The 19,407-nt window shown below is 41.8% G+C and overlaps 1 protein-coding gene across 1 annotated transcript; it reads left to right on the top strand.

Moving 5' to 3' along the window:
• Window positions 1-16,459: 16,459 nt before the first annotated feature.
• Window positions 16,460-18,674, top strand: LOC112227533 (class E basic helix-loop-helix protein 22-like). The gene has a single exon (XM_024392338.1). It carries the CDS (start codon window positions 16,939-16,941, stop codon window positions 17,764-17,766), a length of 828 nt encoding a protein of 275 aa, XP_024248106.1. The 5' UTR covers window positions 16,460-16,938; the 3' UTR covers window positions 17,767-18,674.
• Window positions 18,675-19,407: the final 733 nt, after the last annotated feature.

Here is a 19,407-nt window from a genome sequence, read left to right as displayed (position 1 = left end):
GAAAAACAGCTTCTATCTCAAGGCCATCAGACTGTTAAACAGCCACCACTAACATTGAGTGGCTACTGCCAACACACTGTCAATGACACTGACTCTACTCCAGCCACTTTAATCATGGGAATTGATGGGAATTATGTAAATATATCACTAGCCACTTTAAACAATGCTACCTTATATAATGTTACTTACCCTACATTATTCATCTCATATGCATACGTAGATACTGCACTCTATATCATCGACTGCATCCTTATGTAATACATGTATCACTAGCCACTTTAACTATGCCACTTGGTTTACATACTCATCTCATATGTATATACTGTACTCGATATCATCTACTGTATCTTGCCTATGCTGCTCTGTACCATCACTCATTCATATATCCTTATGTACATATTCTTTATCCCCTTACACTGTGTATAAGACAGTAGTTTTTTTTTTTTGGAATTGTTAGTTAGATTACTTGTTCGTTATTACTGCATTGTCGGAACTAGAAGCACAAGCATTTCGCTACACTCGCATTAACATCTGCTAACCATGTGTATGTGACAAATAAAATTTGATTTGATTTGATTGATTTGATTTGGTGCTACACTTTCCTGCCTGGGATAACATCCAGGCCTATCTGGGCTAACATCCAGGCCTATCTGGGCTAACATCCAGGCCTATCTGGGCTAGCATCCAGGCCTATCTGGGCTAACATCCAGGCCTATCTGGGCTAACATCCAGGCCTATCTGGGCTAGCATCCAGGCCTATCTGGGATAACATCCAGGCCTATCTGGGCTAACATCCAGGCCTATCTGGGCTAACATCCAGGCCTATCTGGGCTAGCATCCAGGCCTATCTGGGATAACATCCAGGCCTATCTGGGCTAACATCCAGGCCTATCTGGGATAACATCCAGGCCTATCTGGGATAACATCCAGGCCTATCTGAGATAACATCCAGGCCTATCTGGGCTAACATCCAGGCCTATCTGGGCTAACATCCAGGCCTATCTGGGCTAACATCCAGGCCTATCTGGGCTAACATCCAGGCCTATCTGGGATAACATTCAGGCCTATCTGGGATAACATCCAGGCCTATCTGGGCTAACATCCAGGCCTATCTGGGCTAACATCCAGGCCTATCTGGGATAACATCCAGGCCTATCTGGGATAACATCCAGGCCTATCTGGGATAACATCCAGGCCTATCTGGGATAAATATATGGGGACAACTCAGATCAGGATTTCATTGAAATACAGTTATGATGACAATACCATCTAAGGATATCGTTCCAAACAAAAAAGAGTATGACTGGATGCCAGTACTGTGTTGTATTGCATAATGTATTGCATATTGCATACATTGCATAAGACTAGAGCAGGCCTTTACTATAGTCTAACAATAACCTCTGTAACTACATATTAACAGATGATCAAACATTGATCATACATTGATGGTGGAGAGAGGACCGCTCATTCAAAAACTAAAACAACAAGTCATGACAAGCCATCTCTCATAGTCTGTATACTCCAGTCATTACAATGATCAATGAAATGCCAGAGCATACATAGCCTGACATACATACATTATATATATATATATATATATATATATATATATATATATATATATATATATATATAGAGAGAGAGAGAGAGAGAGAGAGAGAGAGAGATAGAGAGATAGAGAGAGAGAGGAGATAGAGAGAGAGGGGAGATAGAGAGAGAGAGATAGAGAGAGAGGAGATAGAGAGAGAGCGAGAACGAGAGAGAGAGAGAGAGAGAGAGAGAGAAAGGAGATAGAGAGAGAGGAGATAGAGAGGGAGGGGAGGTAGAGAGAGAGGAGATAGAGAGAGAGAGAGAGAGAGAGAGAGATAGAGAGAGAGAGAGAGGAGATAGAGAGAGAGGAGATAGAGAGAGAGCGAGAGCGAGAGAGAGAGAGATAGAGAGAGAGAAAGGAGATAGAGAGAGAGGGGAGATAGAGAGAGAGGAGATAGAGAGAGAGCGAGAGCGAGAGAGAGAGAGAGAGAGAAAGGAGATAGAAGGGAGATAGAGAGAGAGGGAGGTAGAGAGAGAGGAGATAGAGAGGAGAGAGAGAGAGCGAGAGCGAGAGAGAGAAAGGAGATAGAGAGGGAGAGAGAGAGAGAGAGAGGGAGATAGAGAGAGAGAGATAGAGAGAGAGAGAGCGAGAGAGAGAGAGAGAGAGAGAGAGAGAGAGGGAGATAGAGAGAGAGGGGAGATAGAGAGAGAGGAGATAGAGAGAGAGCGAGAGCGAGAGCGAGAGAGAGAGAGAGAGAGAGAGAGAGAGAGAGAGAGAGCGAGAGAGAGAGAGAGCGAGAGCGAGAGAGAGAGAGAGAGAGAGAGAGAGAGAGAGAGAGAAAGAGAGAGGGGAGGGAGAGAGAGAGAGAGAGGGGAGGGAGAGAGAGAGAGAGAGAGAGAGAGAGAGAGAGAGAGAGAGAGGGAGGGAGGGAGAGAGAGAGAGAGGGGAGGGAGAGAGAGAGAGAGAGGGGAGGGAGGGAGGGAGAGAGGGAGGTTGGGACTATAAGCTTCTATCTGCATTTTTGTCAAAATGTACCTCTGCATTTTTGTCAAAATGTCAAATGTAACCGTGTTCTGTTCAACGATCTCTACCTATATAGTTCTCTAAATACCCCAATTTGTGTTAAAAATGTTCTAAAGAAAACCATCTAAAAATTGCCGACACCATCAAACCAATGAGGTTTCAGAACTTTAATGCCAATTATCCCAGAATCCTCTTCTTGCAGATAGAACCTTCCAGTCCCAAGCTCTCGATATGACTCTGGGAAATACTATTTATGAAGAAACACAAATGGCAGAGCAACCTTTAGACAGACTGTATATGCCAATGGTCACACTGTCTGTCATGGCTACAGAACCGAACATGACAGGCAATATGACGACTGCAGAAATCGGCCTGAAGTCACTGAAACACTACCTTATTATGCCATTGATCTGTAACATGACCACCATGACTACTTAATCATGTTTCCATCTAGTATTTCCCAGATACAATCTGATACTTCATGTTACTCAAATACTCACTAATTTTACGGTTAGATCTTGGCTATCACTGACAATAATATAACAATTAGCAGTAACTGTTGCCTCTATTTGAATAGCAAAATGGAAAGATTAAACTTAAACGGACTGATTTACAGATTCATTAAGCTTTGATTGTGTTAGTATCTTGTTAGTATACTGAAATAAATCAAATATAAGGTTATCAAAAATGGAAATGTATTCATAAATAAGCAAAACATGAGATGTATTTGAAAGTACATCTTTTTGATATATAATCAGACCTGCCACTTCTTACCATTCCCTATTCTTCATCTTCAATTCCCAGCTATGCTTCGCTCACTCCCTCTCCCCCAATAGTCTCAATGTCTTACATTTCAGAATAACATCAGGTATCAAACAACAGGCTTCTCAAGTCCATCTCTGGGTCTCAAATATTTACATTATCATTTGTACAGTAATGCAATCCAAATGCCATGATATAATTGAGTGTTTGTTTAATCAATGCAAATATGGATAATCATATTGCTAATATTGACCATAAAATTTGTTTCTCATAGAAAGATTCCTGTCTGAAATCTAAAGATTATGATATGGATTAATGCAATCAAATGTTCATATTGAGTGGTTAATTAATGCTAATATGGATAGCGTATCAAAGTGGTATTAATGAGATCCCCATCATTGCTTCTACAACCTTTGAGGTAACCTATTGAATATGTCATTTATTTCAGTGAGGTTCTGGTGCTGCAATGTTAGGGGATAGAAGCCTATGGGTCTTTGTGTCTGTATAAGGAGGCTGATCTTAGTCTACATATATATACCCCGTTGTCAAATTCCATTATACAGAAAACCACAGCGCTTATCGACTGTAAGAGAAGGCGAAAAGCGTTAATAACAACACATTTGAACAGAGACTATTTGATATTTCGATAGTTTATCGTAGACTACATTTTACAACGTCAGACAACACACTCATTGTGTTCACATGAGAGAGTAACGTTAGTGTCTGAATGTTGCCAATTTACAGAAAATGTTCCCAGATTTTTCGTCTGGAATCGATTCAAATGTAATGTGAATATTCCCAGTCTGATACAACCACTTTAAATAGTTTGATTTGTTTTCAACCTATTTACATGCCTATTGACGTGCATTAACCTACTACAAAAGTATTTACAGTTCAAAAAAAGTATAAATTCCTACTGCGCGTGCATTTATATTAGTAACGCATTAGTAACGTTTTACTAAAATAAGAATAATTCATCAATATGCTAGCTAGATAAAATGTGATTAAAGTACAGCTAGATTTCTTCGTTTAGAGATACATTTAAGGACCAAACGATTGTCAAACCACTGGACTTCGATTTAATTCAGCCATTTGTGTTATTGTTTTTACGTTATAACGAATAATTCTAAAATGGCTATACTATAGCTTTTTGAGTCACTCAGAATATGTAGCGACTATTTTCACCTGCACATGGCTTACATGCACAACTTATATCAATGTATTTTCAAGTAGCCTAATATGTTCGAGTATTTAGTAAACAATCCCGAGTATTTAGTAAACAATCCCGTCAATTTGTATTGACTCATGAAGACTGACTTGTGAGTTATGGTAATGTCACAATGCAAAGCACCACTTTTCCTTCGCCCATTGGATTTCTAGTCTATGCTACACAAACAATACCAGTTAAACCGAGCACTGCAACCTCACACCGATTTGACCAAAGTATATTCTGCACAACACAATCGAATCTAAAATTGAACGAAATGTACTAGAACAAAATCTAACCTAAAGGTTCCAAATTCAGTCTTACTTGAGAGACCGTGCAATAGCAATATCTCCATCCTCCGATTGAAAACCAGTCCGCACACATTTCTCTACACCGACTGTTGGACTTGGGCAACATTTCAAACTTTTACATGTCCCACCTCTGGCCTAAGTAATGGTGGAATTTGCATCTGCAGGGGTAGTCATTCCCCCCTTTACCCTCTCCCCACCTCTCCCTCTATGTTTAGTTTTCTCTGTGAGACAGGGGGCTCTCCGGTCGGCCCTTGATTAATACATGTTTATCTGTTTTGAAGTGCGGGACAATAGAGGATGGCCTGTGACCCCGCGGAGTCCCGACCTCGCGCAGGTTCATTGTGACGCGCTGGGAAAAGGGCTTTGGGATGGAGACCCCGGGCACTGACCCGCGCACATCCCAGAGCCACGACATTCTTGCGCGCACCGCTGCACGTCGCCCGCAGCTTCCATTGTTTCAGTGGGAACAATAGCTTTTCCCCCCTTTCTCTCCCCTCACAGTGAAAAAAGTGCTTTAAAATGTCCCTCCAAAGTTGTATCCAGATATATAGCACTATACCACTGTTGCAACGTGTTTTCACACGTGAATGAATCAATAGGCCTACTAAAACTGTAGACGAAAATGCCTCTTCCAGATATTATATTAATATTTGTTATATATAATGTTGTCCGCTAATGTGGCATCACTAAACGATAATTGAATTCTCACAGCAATCGTGTGTTTAAAGGCCCGCTGTAATAGAGTGCAGTAGCCTAGATTGTATCCTCAATAGAGGGCAAGCATGTACCCTAGATAGTATCCTCTATAGAGGGCAAGCAGGGAGGTAGATGTCACGTAGGGAGAGGAGAATGCCTGCAGCCTCCATCCACCGCGTCAAGAGAACAGAGGGGAAGAATGGGAGAAATAGAGCGTGTTTTCGAGCATGCAGTAGCTTCTGTATTCAGAGAAAGTGTGTGGACACAGGCTATAGCGACATATCATATCCCCCAAAAAATAAAGTGAAATCTTTTTTTAGTAACACCTTGCATGTGCGTGTGTGATTCGCTATGTGTTCGGGTCGTTTTCTTGAGCCATTAGCGTTAGAGTTTTGACCGGCTAGAATGACATCATCTTTCCATGGGGCCAAGTGTGGGGATCCATACTGGGTTGTGTTTCCACTGGATATTTTGCCCCTGAGTCGATCTCGGCAGGAAGTGAAAGGAATACAAACCAGTAGCACCGAACACAGGGGTGGCACTTAAATAAATTATTAATTGAATATTAAATAGCTTTTGTATAGACCTAATGCATTTTTTTACACTCTCAAATTTTTTCAACCAAAATATGCAGGCCTGTACGAGAAGCTACCATCCATAACGTGACTGATATTAACGTCACTCCGTTTTTCATATCAAGACTTGGACTGATGACTCGTTTGGAGAACTAGTCGCCTATAGACTGCCCTCACATTTTACTTTCCTCGGGGTCTACAATATTTGACATTTTTTCAAAAACCCAGTGTTTTATAAAGCAGAATGAATTGTTGCTATATTTGATGGTACTGTAAGAGCTGCATTCACCTTATCTAATTTGACCTAATTAGGATAGCTGCCGTTGGCCTCCCTCTCCGCATGAGAACTACACGCGCCAGAATAGCCATGACATCTATGCTTGTAAAAGGGTGCAACGCATTGCGTTTTCACAGCAAATGAAGGCCTATGCAGCATTATAATGTTCTACAAATATAAGAAGAATGCTACCCATGTAAATAAATGCTCCTGGGTGAATACGGATCCCATTGATGTCCAATTGGCTACCTTAGAAGACCTTCGAGTATAGGTTAAGTACATTCCGATAAACTGGGTCGACATGTGCTTTAACATCTTTTAACATGTGCTTTTAAATCGTTCGGAGTTGTAAATATGCATTTTTACCTATTTAAGGTCGTGAAATAAATTGACATTTATATCTGGCCCATGAATCACGTGCGGTCTGAGGGCTCACCATCTCATTGGAACAGATTCAGTGAGATTGAGCTGCGGTCTAGAGGCAGAATGCGTGGAACTACAACGTACTAATGGAGCTCTCAGGACAGACGGTATTAAACATGACAAATTGCACCCGGCACACGGAGACGTCGATTCAATGCTGTACCTTTGTTGCGCACATTCCTAACCTAGGTTCAGATTATCGTTGATGACACAAATCTAGTCCGCTAGGATTTGGTGCACTGCTATATTTAACATCGTGAAAGAAATAAACACGACAAAACAAAATGCATATATAGGCTAACAAACTTGACAAAATCCTTTCATGTTATATTGTCATTTGATATTTCCAACTGTGTGTGTGTGTGTGTGTGTGTGTGTGTGTGTGTGTGTGTGTGTGGAGAGAGAAAGAGGGGGGATTTAACTCATTGTAATGCACAGAACGACCTGCCCTCTTTTGAAAGAAGGGGAAAAGGGAGCCATGCTTTGCAGAGCATCGCTCACACTGGTAGAATCCGCTACTCGCCCGCCGGAGTCCCCTGATTGTCTATCATGACACCGAGATAACCGGGAATAGGCCTACACGCCGTTTGCTCACCACACAATGATGTGAAAGAAAACAAAAAGCGAATGGATACACGACAATACCATGGGACCGACCGTCTGGCCTGCGAGAGAGGGTGAGTATGAAGTATCCATGTTTCGACTGGGTCGGTATTTGATATCATAAATGAGAAGGAAAGACATGTGCTTTGTTAAGTGTTGTCCACGTGTAGCATAAAACTGACCACACTCACTAGCCTGTATGGTGTTGGGGTGTTGGCATGATTCGCTCAAAGCAAAGGAACTCAAAGATAACGGACTTGCCTCCGACGTTGCACTTGCCATTGTTATGGCGGGCGTTAAAAAAATGCCTCTAGTAATTATGGATATGAATAAGGTTGACAAAGAGCCAGTAGAATCACTATACACGTTACTGTACAAGTGGCCTCATATATATGGACTAGAGTTAGTCTACATAATGGACAAAAACGATGGAATGACTGCATGCTCATTATGCACCTGTTTGTTCGTCGCGCGACGCTTTGAGACAATGGGTCCGCGCACTGACCTACTAGGTTGAGTTCTCTATGGTTATCCGATAGCGGGAAGGTAAACTATCAAGCGGGTTTGTTACACATTCCAAATATCAGTTCATAAAGGACTGTGTCATTTAGATTTTTAATATGGGAGGGGGGATCCCCCCCCCCCCATCTAAAATGGCGTTTCCCTTTGTTTCTCCATCCCAAATATTGAATGGGTAATGCAGTGCAATAATCATAGCCTTCTGAATCCAAACTGCGTTCAAGCCTATACTTATATACATTAGTGAATATAATCTGTGTCAAGGCAGAAATAGCTCCCAAAGCCTATTGGAACGCTTAGCAGCACTGTTGAGGCAGTAGCCTAGTTGCTGTAGTAGACAGGCTAGTCCTAATAGTAGTAGTGGAGGTAGTGGGGTAGTAGCCTTGACTCAATAATTGATCAATTCCATTTCAGTATATTTTGCACTGTTTTCATGAGGCAAATTGGTGGATATAATGACTGAATTCAACACAACCTGAGATTACATCCAATAGCCTATTGGCATGCAGTTTCAAACGCGGTTATCATGCGCTATAAACACTGGCGTTTTCTATTCTATATATGCACATGGATACTATGCACAATTCATTTCATTAATGCACATTCTCTTGCTTATTAAAAGACTAAATGTAAAATAGTTTTCATAGTGAATGCAAAGACATGAACAGACACATCCGTTTCATACTCTCGCTTTGAACTGGTTTCAAAACCACGGACAGCGAATAGGGTCCAGCATTGGACCTAAACAAATTCTTAAACGATATTGTTCTAATGCCTCACACATATTAAACAATTCGACACAATTGAAAAAAGAAAATCGCTCGCGCGTGTGTCCATTATTAGAACAGTGTAACATTACGTAACTGATTATATAGCCAGTCAACTTCAAACCTTTAGGCTAAACCAATAGCCTAACTCACCTAGTAATATTATCAAACTAGCCTGCTCACACAGATCGCTGTGCATTGACATGACAAAACAGGATTTAAAATCCTCTTTCTATTCGTTCTATGTCCATCACTATACACTTTAACAAGGTGCGTCGAGTAATTGCAATAGCTAAGAAACAGAGAGATTAGGTTTAAACTGAGATTGAAGTGATTATTCCTTAGTTTCAAGGGCATAGGAAGATGATTGGGGACGTTGGCTATAGAGAGAGAACATCTGTTTGCCCAGTGACGTCACCGCCCCCATGCAACCCTCTGGTGCAGAAGGCAGATGCCTTATTTGTTTGGCTAGAGCGCCATTAATCCTGAAGTCAGCCGGCGAGGGGAAAAGACCGGGCTGAGGGAGATCAGTCTCATTTAGTGGTATCGAAAACGGGACATGTACAACTCAGCTCAGCTCGTCCTCGGTCCCAGATGGATTTGTGAGGAGAGGAGCCTATATACCTTTGCCTTCGTCGGTTCCACTGTGCGTTGATGGAATGCAGGAGGAGGGCAGTTTGAGGCTTTCGAATTGCCCCATTCTAGCTTTGCAGAATCTCTTTTTTGTCTTTACTTGACCTGCGAGTAGACTGGTGCTATGCTTTCTCTTGTAAAGTACCGTCCAATTTTTCCAAGCAGAAAGCGACCTTTATGGATCTCTATTCGATTATTTTTTGAATGTAAGAGGAACACTTTTCCCCTGTTTGTAGGCTTTTCTCTCTTTCCCGTACAGGATTGCAGGATTGACTTTCTAAGGTTTGTGACGCATTTGGTGTTTTCTTCTCTTTTTTTGGTAGGTGTTTGATGGAGGAATACGACGTGGTTGAAGTCTACTCCTGACGCTTTTTTTGTTGCCAAAACAGACATCATTTGAAAAAGATCAAATGGCCCGTCCCCCTTTTTGCCTCCGGAGACGGATTCGGACGAACCATCAGTTTGAATCTAGCCCCCAAAAACAGTGCTAGAGACGACTTTAACCCATTGCGCACGGGTGTCACCAAGCTCAATGGCCGCCGTACTTCAATTTTTAATAGTTTTTTTTTCTATCAAATTACATTAAATTGTCATGGTGGTGTAATGTATATAGCCTACATTTATCAGCAGCTATGTAACCTTCCATTCCAGAATGCCACTCCAACTTCAAAGCACACTGACATCGCCACATAACTATTCGCACGGAAGGTCTGAAGGAACGGGTGGTTAGTCTATATTGAACAAGGAATATTAGGGGCGGAAATGGCAAATAAGGAATGTTATGGGTGGATATGGCAAAATGTAGCACACGCACACACTCACTGAGTCTTCTGAGGTTCTAGTTCTCCGTGTTCACAGCGGACCTTGATTTAATGTCTTACAATTAAGGCACGCGGTGAATGCCAAGAGCGGAGCCTGCTGTCATCTACGCGAGTGCACACAGCTTTCACTAAAACGACATACTAAAGCGATAACGGAAAAGGTTTGTGTCTGCAATTGTTGTCTGCAAATTCCCCTGTAGTCTATGTTGTATCGTTTTCTTTTTTTCAGAGTAAATAAAGCACCCAATACTACCAGCTCATGTCTTCAAGTTATGATAACTGATGTCATTTCAAATGCATGTAGCCTCCGCTGTCGATATTCAACATTGTCGATTGCAGCTAAAACATATGCAGCTTAAACATGTTAAAATATGTGGGAGGATGTTGTAAATGTGCCCTGTGGTCGAGTGTAAATGAAGGACCTTTGGTTGAGGTAGAGGCCTTGCTTATACACGATCCGCTCTCAAGGCGCTGTCCACCACCACTGGTGCTGAAACCAAGAGCAGCCCATTTTGTTTTAGTAGGCCTGCGCTATACGCGAACGCGTCAGAATAATATTATTATACACGAAATATACAGTAAGCTATTATATTAAATAGGCCTACACGAAAGCAGGGCACAGCCGGATTTATCTAAACAAAGGCACACAGCCTACATGCAGACCCACGCATACATATACACGCACATCAGGACTCACATAAATATGCACACAAACACACACGCCACAAGAAGGCACATACACAGTTACAGCCACACAGTTCTACATTTCACTTAAAAATAGTAGCCTTCTTGTCTCCTTGTGAGGTTTACGTGTAATGACATTTGCAAGCAGTGACAACATAGCCTAATGTAACGATCAACCCCAATCTGTAGCCTCCTATACATGGGGTACGTAGGCTAATCCTTAGGCCTGCATATTTAACGGTCCATTCAACCCATAGCCTATTTCTGATTTCAACTAGGATCATTTGTCAGAATATGAACATATAATCCAGATTTAAATATAGACTTCATCTCGAAAAATTGGAAGAGATGTGGAAATTGTATTTGTCAAAAGCATTTATTCATATCCAATCAAATAGGCCTATGTTGAATCGTTTCTTCGCGGTTTGCAGATTTACAATAATACCCATAGGTTTGCTATGCCACCTAGTGGCCGTTGCATACATGGGCAGACTTGAATACGTTGTACCCCAATGTAGGCCCCTACACAACACAGAGTGAGGGTCAACATGGCATGTCAAATCATTATATCAAGTTGACAACGTTTTAGGGTAATCACTAGCATACAATATAGGATACAATTCACCAGAACCTTCTGTGGTAATGTATATTTGATAGGTCAATAGGTATACAGTGTCGTCGTTTTAAACAGTATTAAGTTAGCTGTATCTTTCTCTGACAATCACATAGCACCACAGGAAGAAGAGAAGGCATTCCCAGGTGATGTAATACCTGTTTCACTACCCCCGGGTACCAGTGATATGCTTGTTTTCCTATTTGACCAATGTTGAATTAGGTCATGATTCCTCTCCCTCCTTTGGTCAGCAGTAGGAAATAAGAGGATTTTGGCAGAGAGACAGAGAGAGAGAGATTGAAAATTAAAAAAGGGATTCTGCATAGTCTGTTAGAGACCCAGTAATATAAAGTCATCTTGGGTTATCTCCAGTGACTCTGGTGTTTGGCCAATGAAAATAATGGAATACCTCCTGAGTAGTTTTAGGTTATTCTACTGCTGCAGTGGGCCTCTATGAATGGGCCTCTATGAATGACCTCAGCCTCAAAAAGAGAGTTTGTTATCTCAGTGTTGAGTCGGTCAGGGCAGGACATGGCACAGTGAACTGACCTGACCTGAATACTAGCTACTCTAAGAGCAGAAGCAAACACAGTAATTGATCTGAAATGACCACTCTGGCATTGGGAAATTGCTACTCAACACAAAAATAAATCTCTTCATGTGATTGTGTTGCCATGCAACAAAACAGTTGTTCACATTCTAGCTGCCTATTAAACCAGAGGTTGACTGCTTTCTGATGATAGGAGTCGCCATAAAACAGCACTTAGACATCATTAATGCCCTAAGTGACATTCCTGGGGATAAGGCCGGTGGCTGTAATTCAGCTATAGGCACTTTAAAGTCACAGAGACGTCTACTCCATGGTTCACTTCACTCTGTCCTTGCAAGTTGCCTATGTTTTGACCAGGGCCCAGGCACTCCGAGGCAGCTGGAGAGAGCAGAGATACGGATGAGCATATAATGACGGTCTTGTATTTGGAACGGGGCAGATTGTTACGTGTCTATCTCCCTCTGTGCTGCACATGATTGTTGTATAATAAACCTTTGAAAATGTAAGTTGTTTACCATATCCTTGTATTCATAACTTCCACACCTTGGGGAAATGTATGATTTCTGACAAGACATCAAATATTATTGAATGATCATTTATTACATAAGTATAAACATATATCAAATGATATTCATGGTCGAACAACGCAGTTCTTTTTCAATGCAGAAAATTGAGGAAGTTAAAATACATTTAAATTCCTGGATTTTAATCTCCTCTAAATTGCCTCGAATTCTTTCGAATTTAAATCATGCTTATCCATGTCTATTGTTGATAAGACTTGCAATGATTTCTTCACACAAAAAAATCCTGATAAATACATAACGTAGCTCTTATCATAGTGGTTGTTGTGTGCCACCGTGTGGTAGAAATGACTTACTACATTAAGACTCGAATATGAGACGGAGAAACATTTTGACCCTGGGGATTGCCTCAGCACATTATAGCTCAGAGACAGATCAAAGGAAAAACTGTAAATGTGTGTGATGACAGTTAATAGTCAATGTAGAGTGACCAATTGGAGGATGGAGACACAACAAACACACCCTCTCAAGACAGACATTTGGATCCATCATGTGTAGCTGGAATAGGAGCCATGTGGCCCTCTATTGAAGTATGAAGATTTCTGACACACTTTGATTTGGTGGTGAATTATCCCTTTATGATATGCAATTAGACTCCTCAAGATATTTCTCCCATCTTTAAGCTGTAAAGAGTACTACACTCAACAATAATATCAATGCAACGTGTAACATGTAAAGTGTTGGTCCAATGTTTTGTGAGCTGAAATAAAAGATCCCAGAAATGTTCAATACACACTAAAAGCTTATTTCTGAGATCTTATGCACCAATGTGTTTACATGCCTGTTAGTGAGCATTTCTCCTTTGCCAGGATAATCCATCTCTCTGACAGGTGTGGCATATCAAGAATCTGATTAAACAGCCTAATCGTTACACAGGTGCACCTTGTGTTGGAGACAATAAAAGGCCACTCTAAAATGTGCAGTTTTGTCACAGAACACAAGGCCACATATGTCTCAAGTTTTAAAGGAGTGTGAAATTGGCATACTGACTGCAGGAATGTCCACCAGAGCTGTTGCCAGATAATTTAATGTTAATTTTTCGAACTTAAGTAGCCTCCAAAGTCATTTTAGAGAATTTGGCAGTACGTCCAACCAGCCTCACAGTCGCAGACCATGATGACCATGATGAAAATGTCCCAGATCTTCCATGGCCTGCATACTCACCAGACATGTCACCCATTGAGCATGTTTGGGATGCTCTGGATCGAGGTGTATGACAAAGTGTTCCAGTTCCCGTCAATATCCATCAACTTCACACAGCCATTGAAGAGGAGTGGGAGAACATTCCACAGGCAGCCTGATCAACTCTAAGCGAAGGAGGCATGAGGCATCATACATTTTTTTGTAAGGTATTTGTGACCAACAGATGCATATCTGTATTTCCAGTCATGTGAAATCCATAAATTAGGGCCTAATGAATGTATTTCAGTTGACTGATTTCCTTATATGTAACTTAACTGTAACTCAGTAAAATCGATGAAATTGTTTTGTGTTACATTTATATTTTTGTTCAGTGTACTACTCAGTCAAGAGTTCTAGAGGAAATGCACCTGTCCTGTAATCACAATGAGCTCATCAAGCCCTGCTCTATATGGTCCCCTTCATCCCTACAATCTCTCCATGATCAGCTAAGTGCTGACTGTGTGATGAGAGAAGAGATGAGGCAGGAGGGTGCTGAGCCTGTGAATGCTGTTTCCACATCCAGCCTCATCTTGTCTCATTAGCCCAGACTGATTGGGCATGAAGGTGTTCCCTCGCTGTCTCAGGATAAAGTGAGTGTCTTCGCCTCTCGCCAGACCATCATTCTTTAGTATTCCAGCATCAGTGCAAGCTGAGAAGCCCCTCACAGACACTACAGTATATCATTACCAGAGGCTGTGTAGGAAGCCTAATTGACCTGGTTGAAACCCAGAAACATTGACCTTGAGATTACACCTCAATACCATGAGGATGCTGCTGACAGATAGGGAAGTGTGTGTGTGTGAGAGAGAGAGCAAGAGAGATAGAAAGAGAGAGAGTGAGAGAGAGAGAGAGGGAGAGAGAGAGAGGGAAAGCGAGAGAGAGAGATAGAGCGAGAGAGCAAGAGAGAGTGAGACAGACAGACAGACAGACAGACAGACAGACAGACAGACAGACAGACAGACAGACAGACAGACAGACAGACAGACAGACAGACAGACAGACAGACAGACAGACAGACAGACAGACAGACAGACAGACAGACAGACAGACAGACAGACAGACAGACAGACAGACAGACAGACAGACAGACAGACAGACAGACAGACAGAGAGCAAGAGAGATAGAGAGATAGAGAGATAGAGAGACAGATAAAGAGAGGGAGAGATAAAGAAAGAGAGTGCGAGAGAGAGACATCAGGAGAGCAAGAGAGCGAGAAAGAGAGAGAGAGATTTTATCTTGTGACCTTTAGCCATTTGTACATTGTTAGAACACTGTATATATATATAATATGACATTTGTAATGTCTTTACTGTTTTGAAACTTCTGTATGTGTAATGTTTACTGTTAATTTTTGTTGTTTTTCACTTTATATATTCACTTTGTATGTTGTCTACCTCACTTGCTTTGGCAATGTTAACACATGTTTCCCATGCCAATAAAGCCCTTGAATTGAATTGAATTGAATTGAGAGAGAAAGAGAGACAGAGAGAGAGAGAGAGAGAGAGAGAGAGAGAGAGAGCACATCCAATATCCAAGAGGTGTTGCTAATTCTGCAAAGTTTGATTAAGGGGAAATCTTTATTTCGGGGGTAAATAAATGATATGATCCCTCAGGAACACAGTTCTGAATTGTTTTCATAGATGTAGGATATACTTTATGTCAGTAGATGGCAATGTCAGCCCAAGTAATGTCTAGCCAGCATTACTTTTTTGGATGGTTTTGTTCTCTCTGAAGCCCAGAAGTATGAGGGGTTGCAAATAATTGATTATACTCAATCATTCAATGTATGCAGTTATTGACTTATTAAGATTACTTATTATAACTTTATTTATTGTGAATAATACCTCAGCAAGCAAATCTGCAAAAAAAATTTCAGACAATTTAGTCATCATGCCATGATTATCTTATTATAAGATAGCTACGACTGCACATCTATTGTCTGCACATCTATTGTCTGGACAATATAAGCTCCTTATATGGGGAGAGGCACACGTTAAAGAGGCTTGGATCTGGGGGCCATCAACGATTTGTAAAAATGTAAATCATTTTAATCGAACCAGAAATTGAATAGCCTGGGTACCAGTTAGATGAGTGTATCATTCCACTCTTTGCCAGATCTTGTCGTGTCAAACCTTTGGCATGACACAGAATACAAGGAGTGGAATGTTAGCAAAAAATATTATGCAATTCAGGCTAAAAACTGTAGGCTATTGCATGAATTACAATTCTCACGACACAGTTTGAACTGGCATAAAATAATTATTACTGTTTTATTAATCAATGGCTTGTACCAAATAGAAGCGTAAACTTTGAGTGGAATCAATATAGTGTAAGTTCTAAATGAAGGCCTTGTGATGAAGACAGCGGAGAAAGCAGGGAGGGAGAAATGGTCAAACTTGAGGACAAATATAGTCTCGTGTCTCAGTAGTCAATGAAGAGTTATATTATCCGCCTGACTTATCCATCATTCTGAAACGGAGAGGCGCATTTAGATTGCGCATTGACGGGTGAATGTCGCCACGCACGTCACTTTTAGAAACAGTGGTTTGGGTTTCTAATAGGAGGCAGCTCCTTTCAAACATATGTACTCAAGTGTGTATACAGATGGTAACTCGAATAATAGACCCGAGCGCCTCTTTATAAAGCTGTAAGCAGCTCCTTAGATCACAACGAGTGCGCGCGCAGAGCCACTATACCCAAACGGAGAGGGACAGAGAGATACAGAGGGAGGAGGGAGAGAGCACGAGGGATTGTTTGTTACCGTTTAAATCCCATTAATTCAAACGTTAACCTGATTGGGTACAGAGAAGGAGGAAGAGAGAGTGAGAGAGAACTGTGTCCCAATAGGCGAATCCTCTTCATATTAACCCGCCTCGAGATAATGATGTAAAAGACCCCGTTCTTGCGCGTGAAGCTGATCGCCGTAGAGATCTGCTGAAGGTGAATCAGTGCGAGATAAGGAGCGCGAGCGCAGAGAGCAGAGCGAGAGAGCAGAGCAGAGGGAAAGAGAACCGAAGTGTCTCCAGCATCTCAGTTGACAAGTCGAGCAATAATAAGCGATCAAGAACAACTCACTCTCTCTGACAGCTCACAAGGCAAGAAACGTATACAAGAGCCGTCGCCGGGAGAGTCTCCAGAAACTGCCACCACTAAAGCAGCGTCTGGAGGAGAGGAAGTGCTATGGACAGGAGAATGAACTTGAACGGACCAGGAGATATTTTCCACAAAACTCTCAGCGCGGTCTCCAACAAAAAGATGGACTCCTTCAGGTCGGCGGCTGGTGTTGACCTGCCGGGGTCCAGGGACCACCAGTCACCCATCAGCTGTTTTGATCAGACCGACTCGGACCCGATTCAACCCGGTGGACTGGCTGGGGGTCGAGGGGGGCCGCTGGGTCTGCCTACCGGATCTTTGTGCGTCAAATTCGGAGAGAGCAGCAACAGGACCTCGGCAGCAGAGAGCAGTGGCGGGGAGCAGAGCCCGGACGATGACAGCGACGGCAGATGTGAGATGGTTCTCCTGGCCGACGGGAGAACGGTGGCCGCCGGTAAACCGGAGGGAGGTAAGAAAAACAAAGAGCAGAAAACACTCAGACTAAACATCAACGCGCGGGAGAGACGGAGGATGCACGACCTGAACGACGCGCTGGACGAGCTGCGCTCTGTCATCCCGTACGCGCACAGCCCCTCCGTCCGGAAACTCTCCAAAATCGCCACTTTGCTGCTCGCCAAAAACTACATCCTCATGCAAGCGCAGGCTCTGGAGGAGATGAGGAGGCTGGTGGCCTATCTGAACCAGGGCCAGGCCATCTCAGCGGCGTCCATACCCGCCACCACGGCCCTTGCTGCTCCGGGTCTACCAGGTCTGAGTGCGGGGATAAGTGCGTACGACCAGCCGCCTGTTTACCCCTTCGCCACCGGATTGGCCGGGTCATCCTGTCCGGACAAATGCGTCCTTTTCAACAACGTCACCTCGAGCCTGTTTAAACAATGCACTGACAAGCCTTAGCTGAATCATAACAACGAGCCAGTACCAGAGACTCAGAGAAGCACATGCGAGAGCGAACAACACTTTTTAAAACAAACAGCGACTTTGGATAGAAGTCAGTGTAGACCGAGAAAAGTGAATCCGATGATGAGTACATTTATAACATTTACAAATGCATTGGAAGAAGCGCTTTTTGTTAAGACAACGCTTGATTGTGTATATATAAAGCATCCTTTAAGTGCTGGTATGAATGAAAGTGAAAAACCAAACAGAAATGTACGAGTGTCTCGCAAGTGGTGATGGATTGGCAGTTGTTTACCACTGCGCAAATATGGACCCTGTGTGAAAGGTGGTGACCTGACAAATACACGCGACCATTTCACTTGAATAGATGGAACAACTTAAGACATTAGTTAAAATAAGAAACCACAACCTTGCTGCTTCACTTACTTTATTTATAACTTAAGAGGGTTTTTCTTATTGGTGGTTATTTTGTGATCTTTTGAGAATGTGTTGAGCAACTAAGAGTCTGTGGGAAAGCAAAATGAGCTCAAATGAATACGAAATTAGTTTGTTTTAATCTCTCAATACAGAGTTTATAGTCATTTATATATTTTTGTTGTATCAAACACTTGTGCTACATTGGCAGTTTCCTTGGCACTGTAATATAATTATATTTGAGTCTCTAAAAACTTGTATATTCAGTTCATGTTCTTTTCAATTTGTTATTTTTTATTTATTGATTTGATACATTTTATTTGCATGGTGGTACTGTATTCTGCATTAGCGACGTGTCTAATTTGCGTCATTTCTTACACACTCATGCAATAAGGCCGAGGTCTTGATGGATCAGGAGCGCTGTCAGGTCAAGCAGTGTTTTATTGTAGATACATTAGTTATTATAAGAATAAAGAGGGCCATTTGTATGTGTTGATGTGTTGGAAAGCTTTATTAAAATATTTTGAACAAAACGAAAATCTTCGTCTGGTCGTCTGATGAAATCACTGAAACTGGAGTAATTTAAGAAAACGAAGCCGGGACTGGAATATATTTTTCAGAGAAAGGCCACTTTGTCTCATTTATCTTTAAAAAATCTGAACGTGGGATAAGGAAATAATAATAAAAAATCTGAAGAAATGGGCTTGTGCACCTAATTATCAACTATAAATATTATAACATTATAATTCTCTCTTCATGGCCCATAGCCTAAATAACGATTCAGTTCATGTTTAACTAAAACCATAAAGAGCTTGTTGATCTTCGGAAAGTCGCCACATGCTAAGCATGTTGTAAAAAATAATAATGAGATGATCATTTTACGCTCCATCACAAACGGTAACTTTTCTGGACCTTGAGATGTAAAGTCACACGAAGCCTTGGGAGCAAAGGCCAGACGTGGTGGACAACGTTGCCCCGCGGCTAGAAGGGCATGTCTGTTTGTATTACACCACAAAGCTCGGCCAGGCTTAATTATTATTATTAAAACAATTTCCATGACGCTGTCTAATAATTTGTTAATTCGACAACAACTGTGTATGAAAACTGTCGACTGTAATACCTACATTCGTTTAATGAAACACATCGTTAAGGCAATTAGACCTCCAGAATGTGATTAAGGAACGTAATTACGACACTGTTCATTGCAGTAATTGGGTGTCTTTA

Source organism: Oncorhynchus tshawytscha, linkage group LG29 (assembly GCF_018296145.1).
Source record: "Oncorhynchus tshawytscha isolate Ot180627B linkage group LG29, Otsh_v2.0, whole genome shotgun sequence".
Taxonomy (NCBI): Eukaryota; Metazoa; Chordata; class Actinopteri; order Salmoniformes; family Salmonidae; genus Oncorhynchus; species Oncorhynchus tshawytscha.
The sequence above is the reverse complement of the archived record's forward strand: the minus strand, read 5'-3'. Positions and strand labels throughout refer to the sequence as shown.

Excerpts from the sequence above, each read along its gene's own strand:
- LOC112227533 (XM_024392338.1), top strand. The coding sequence starts at position 16,939 with ATGGACAGGAGAATGAACTTGAACGGACCAGGAGATATTTTCCACAAA.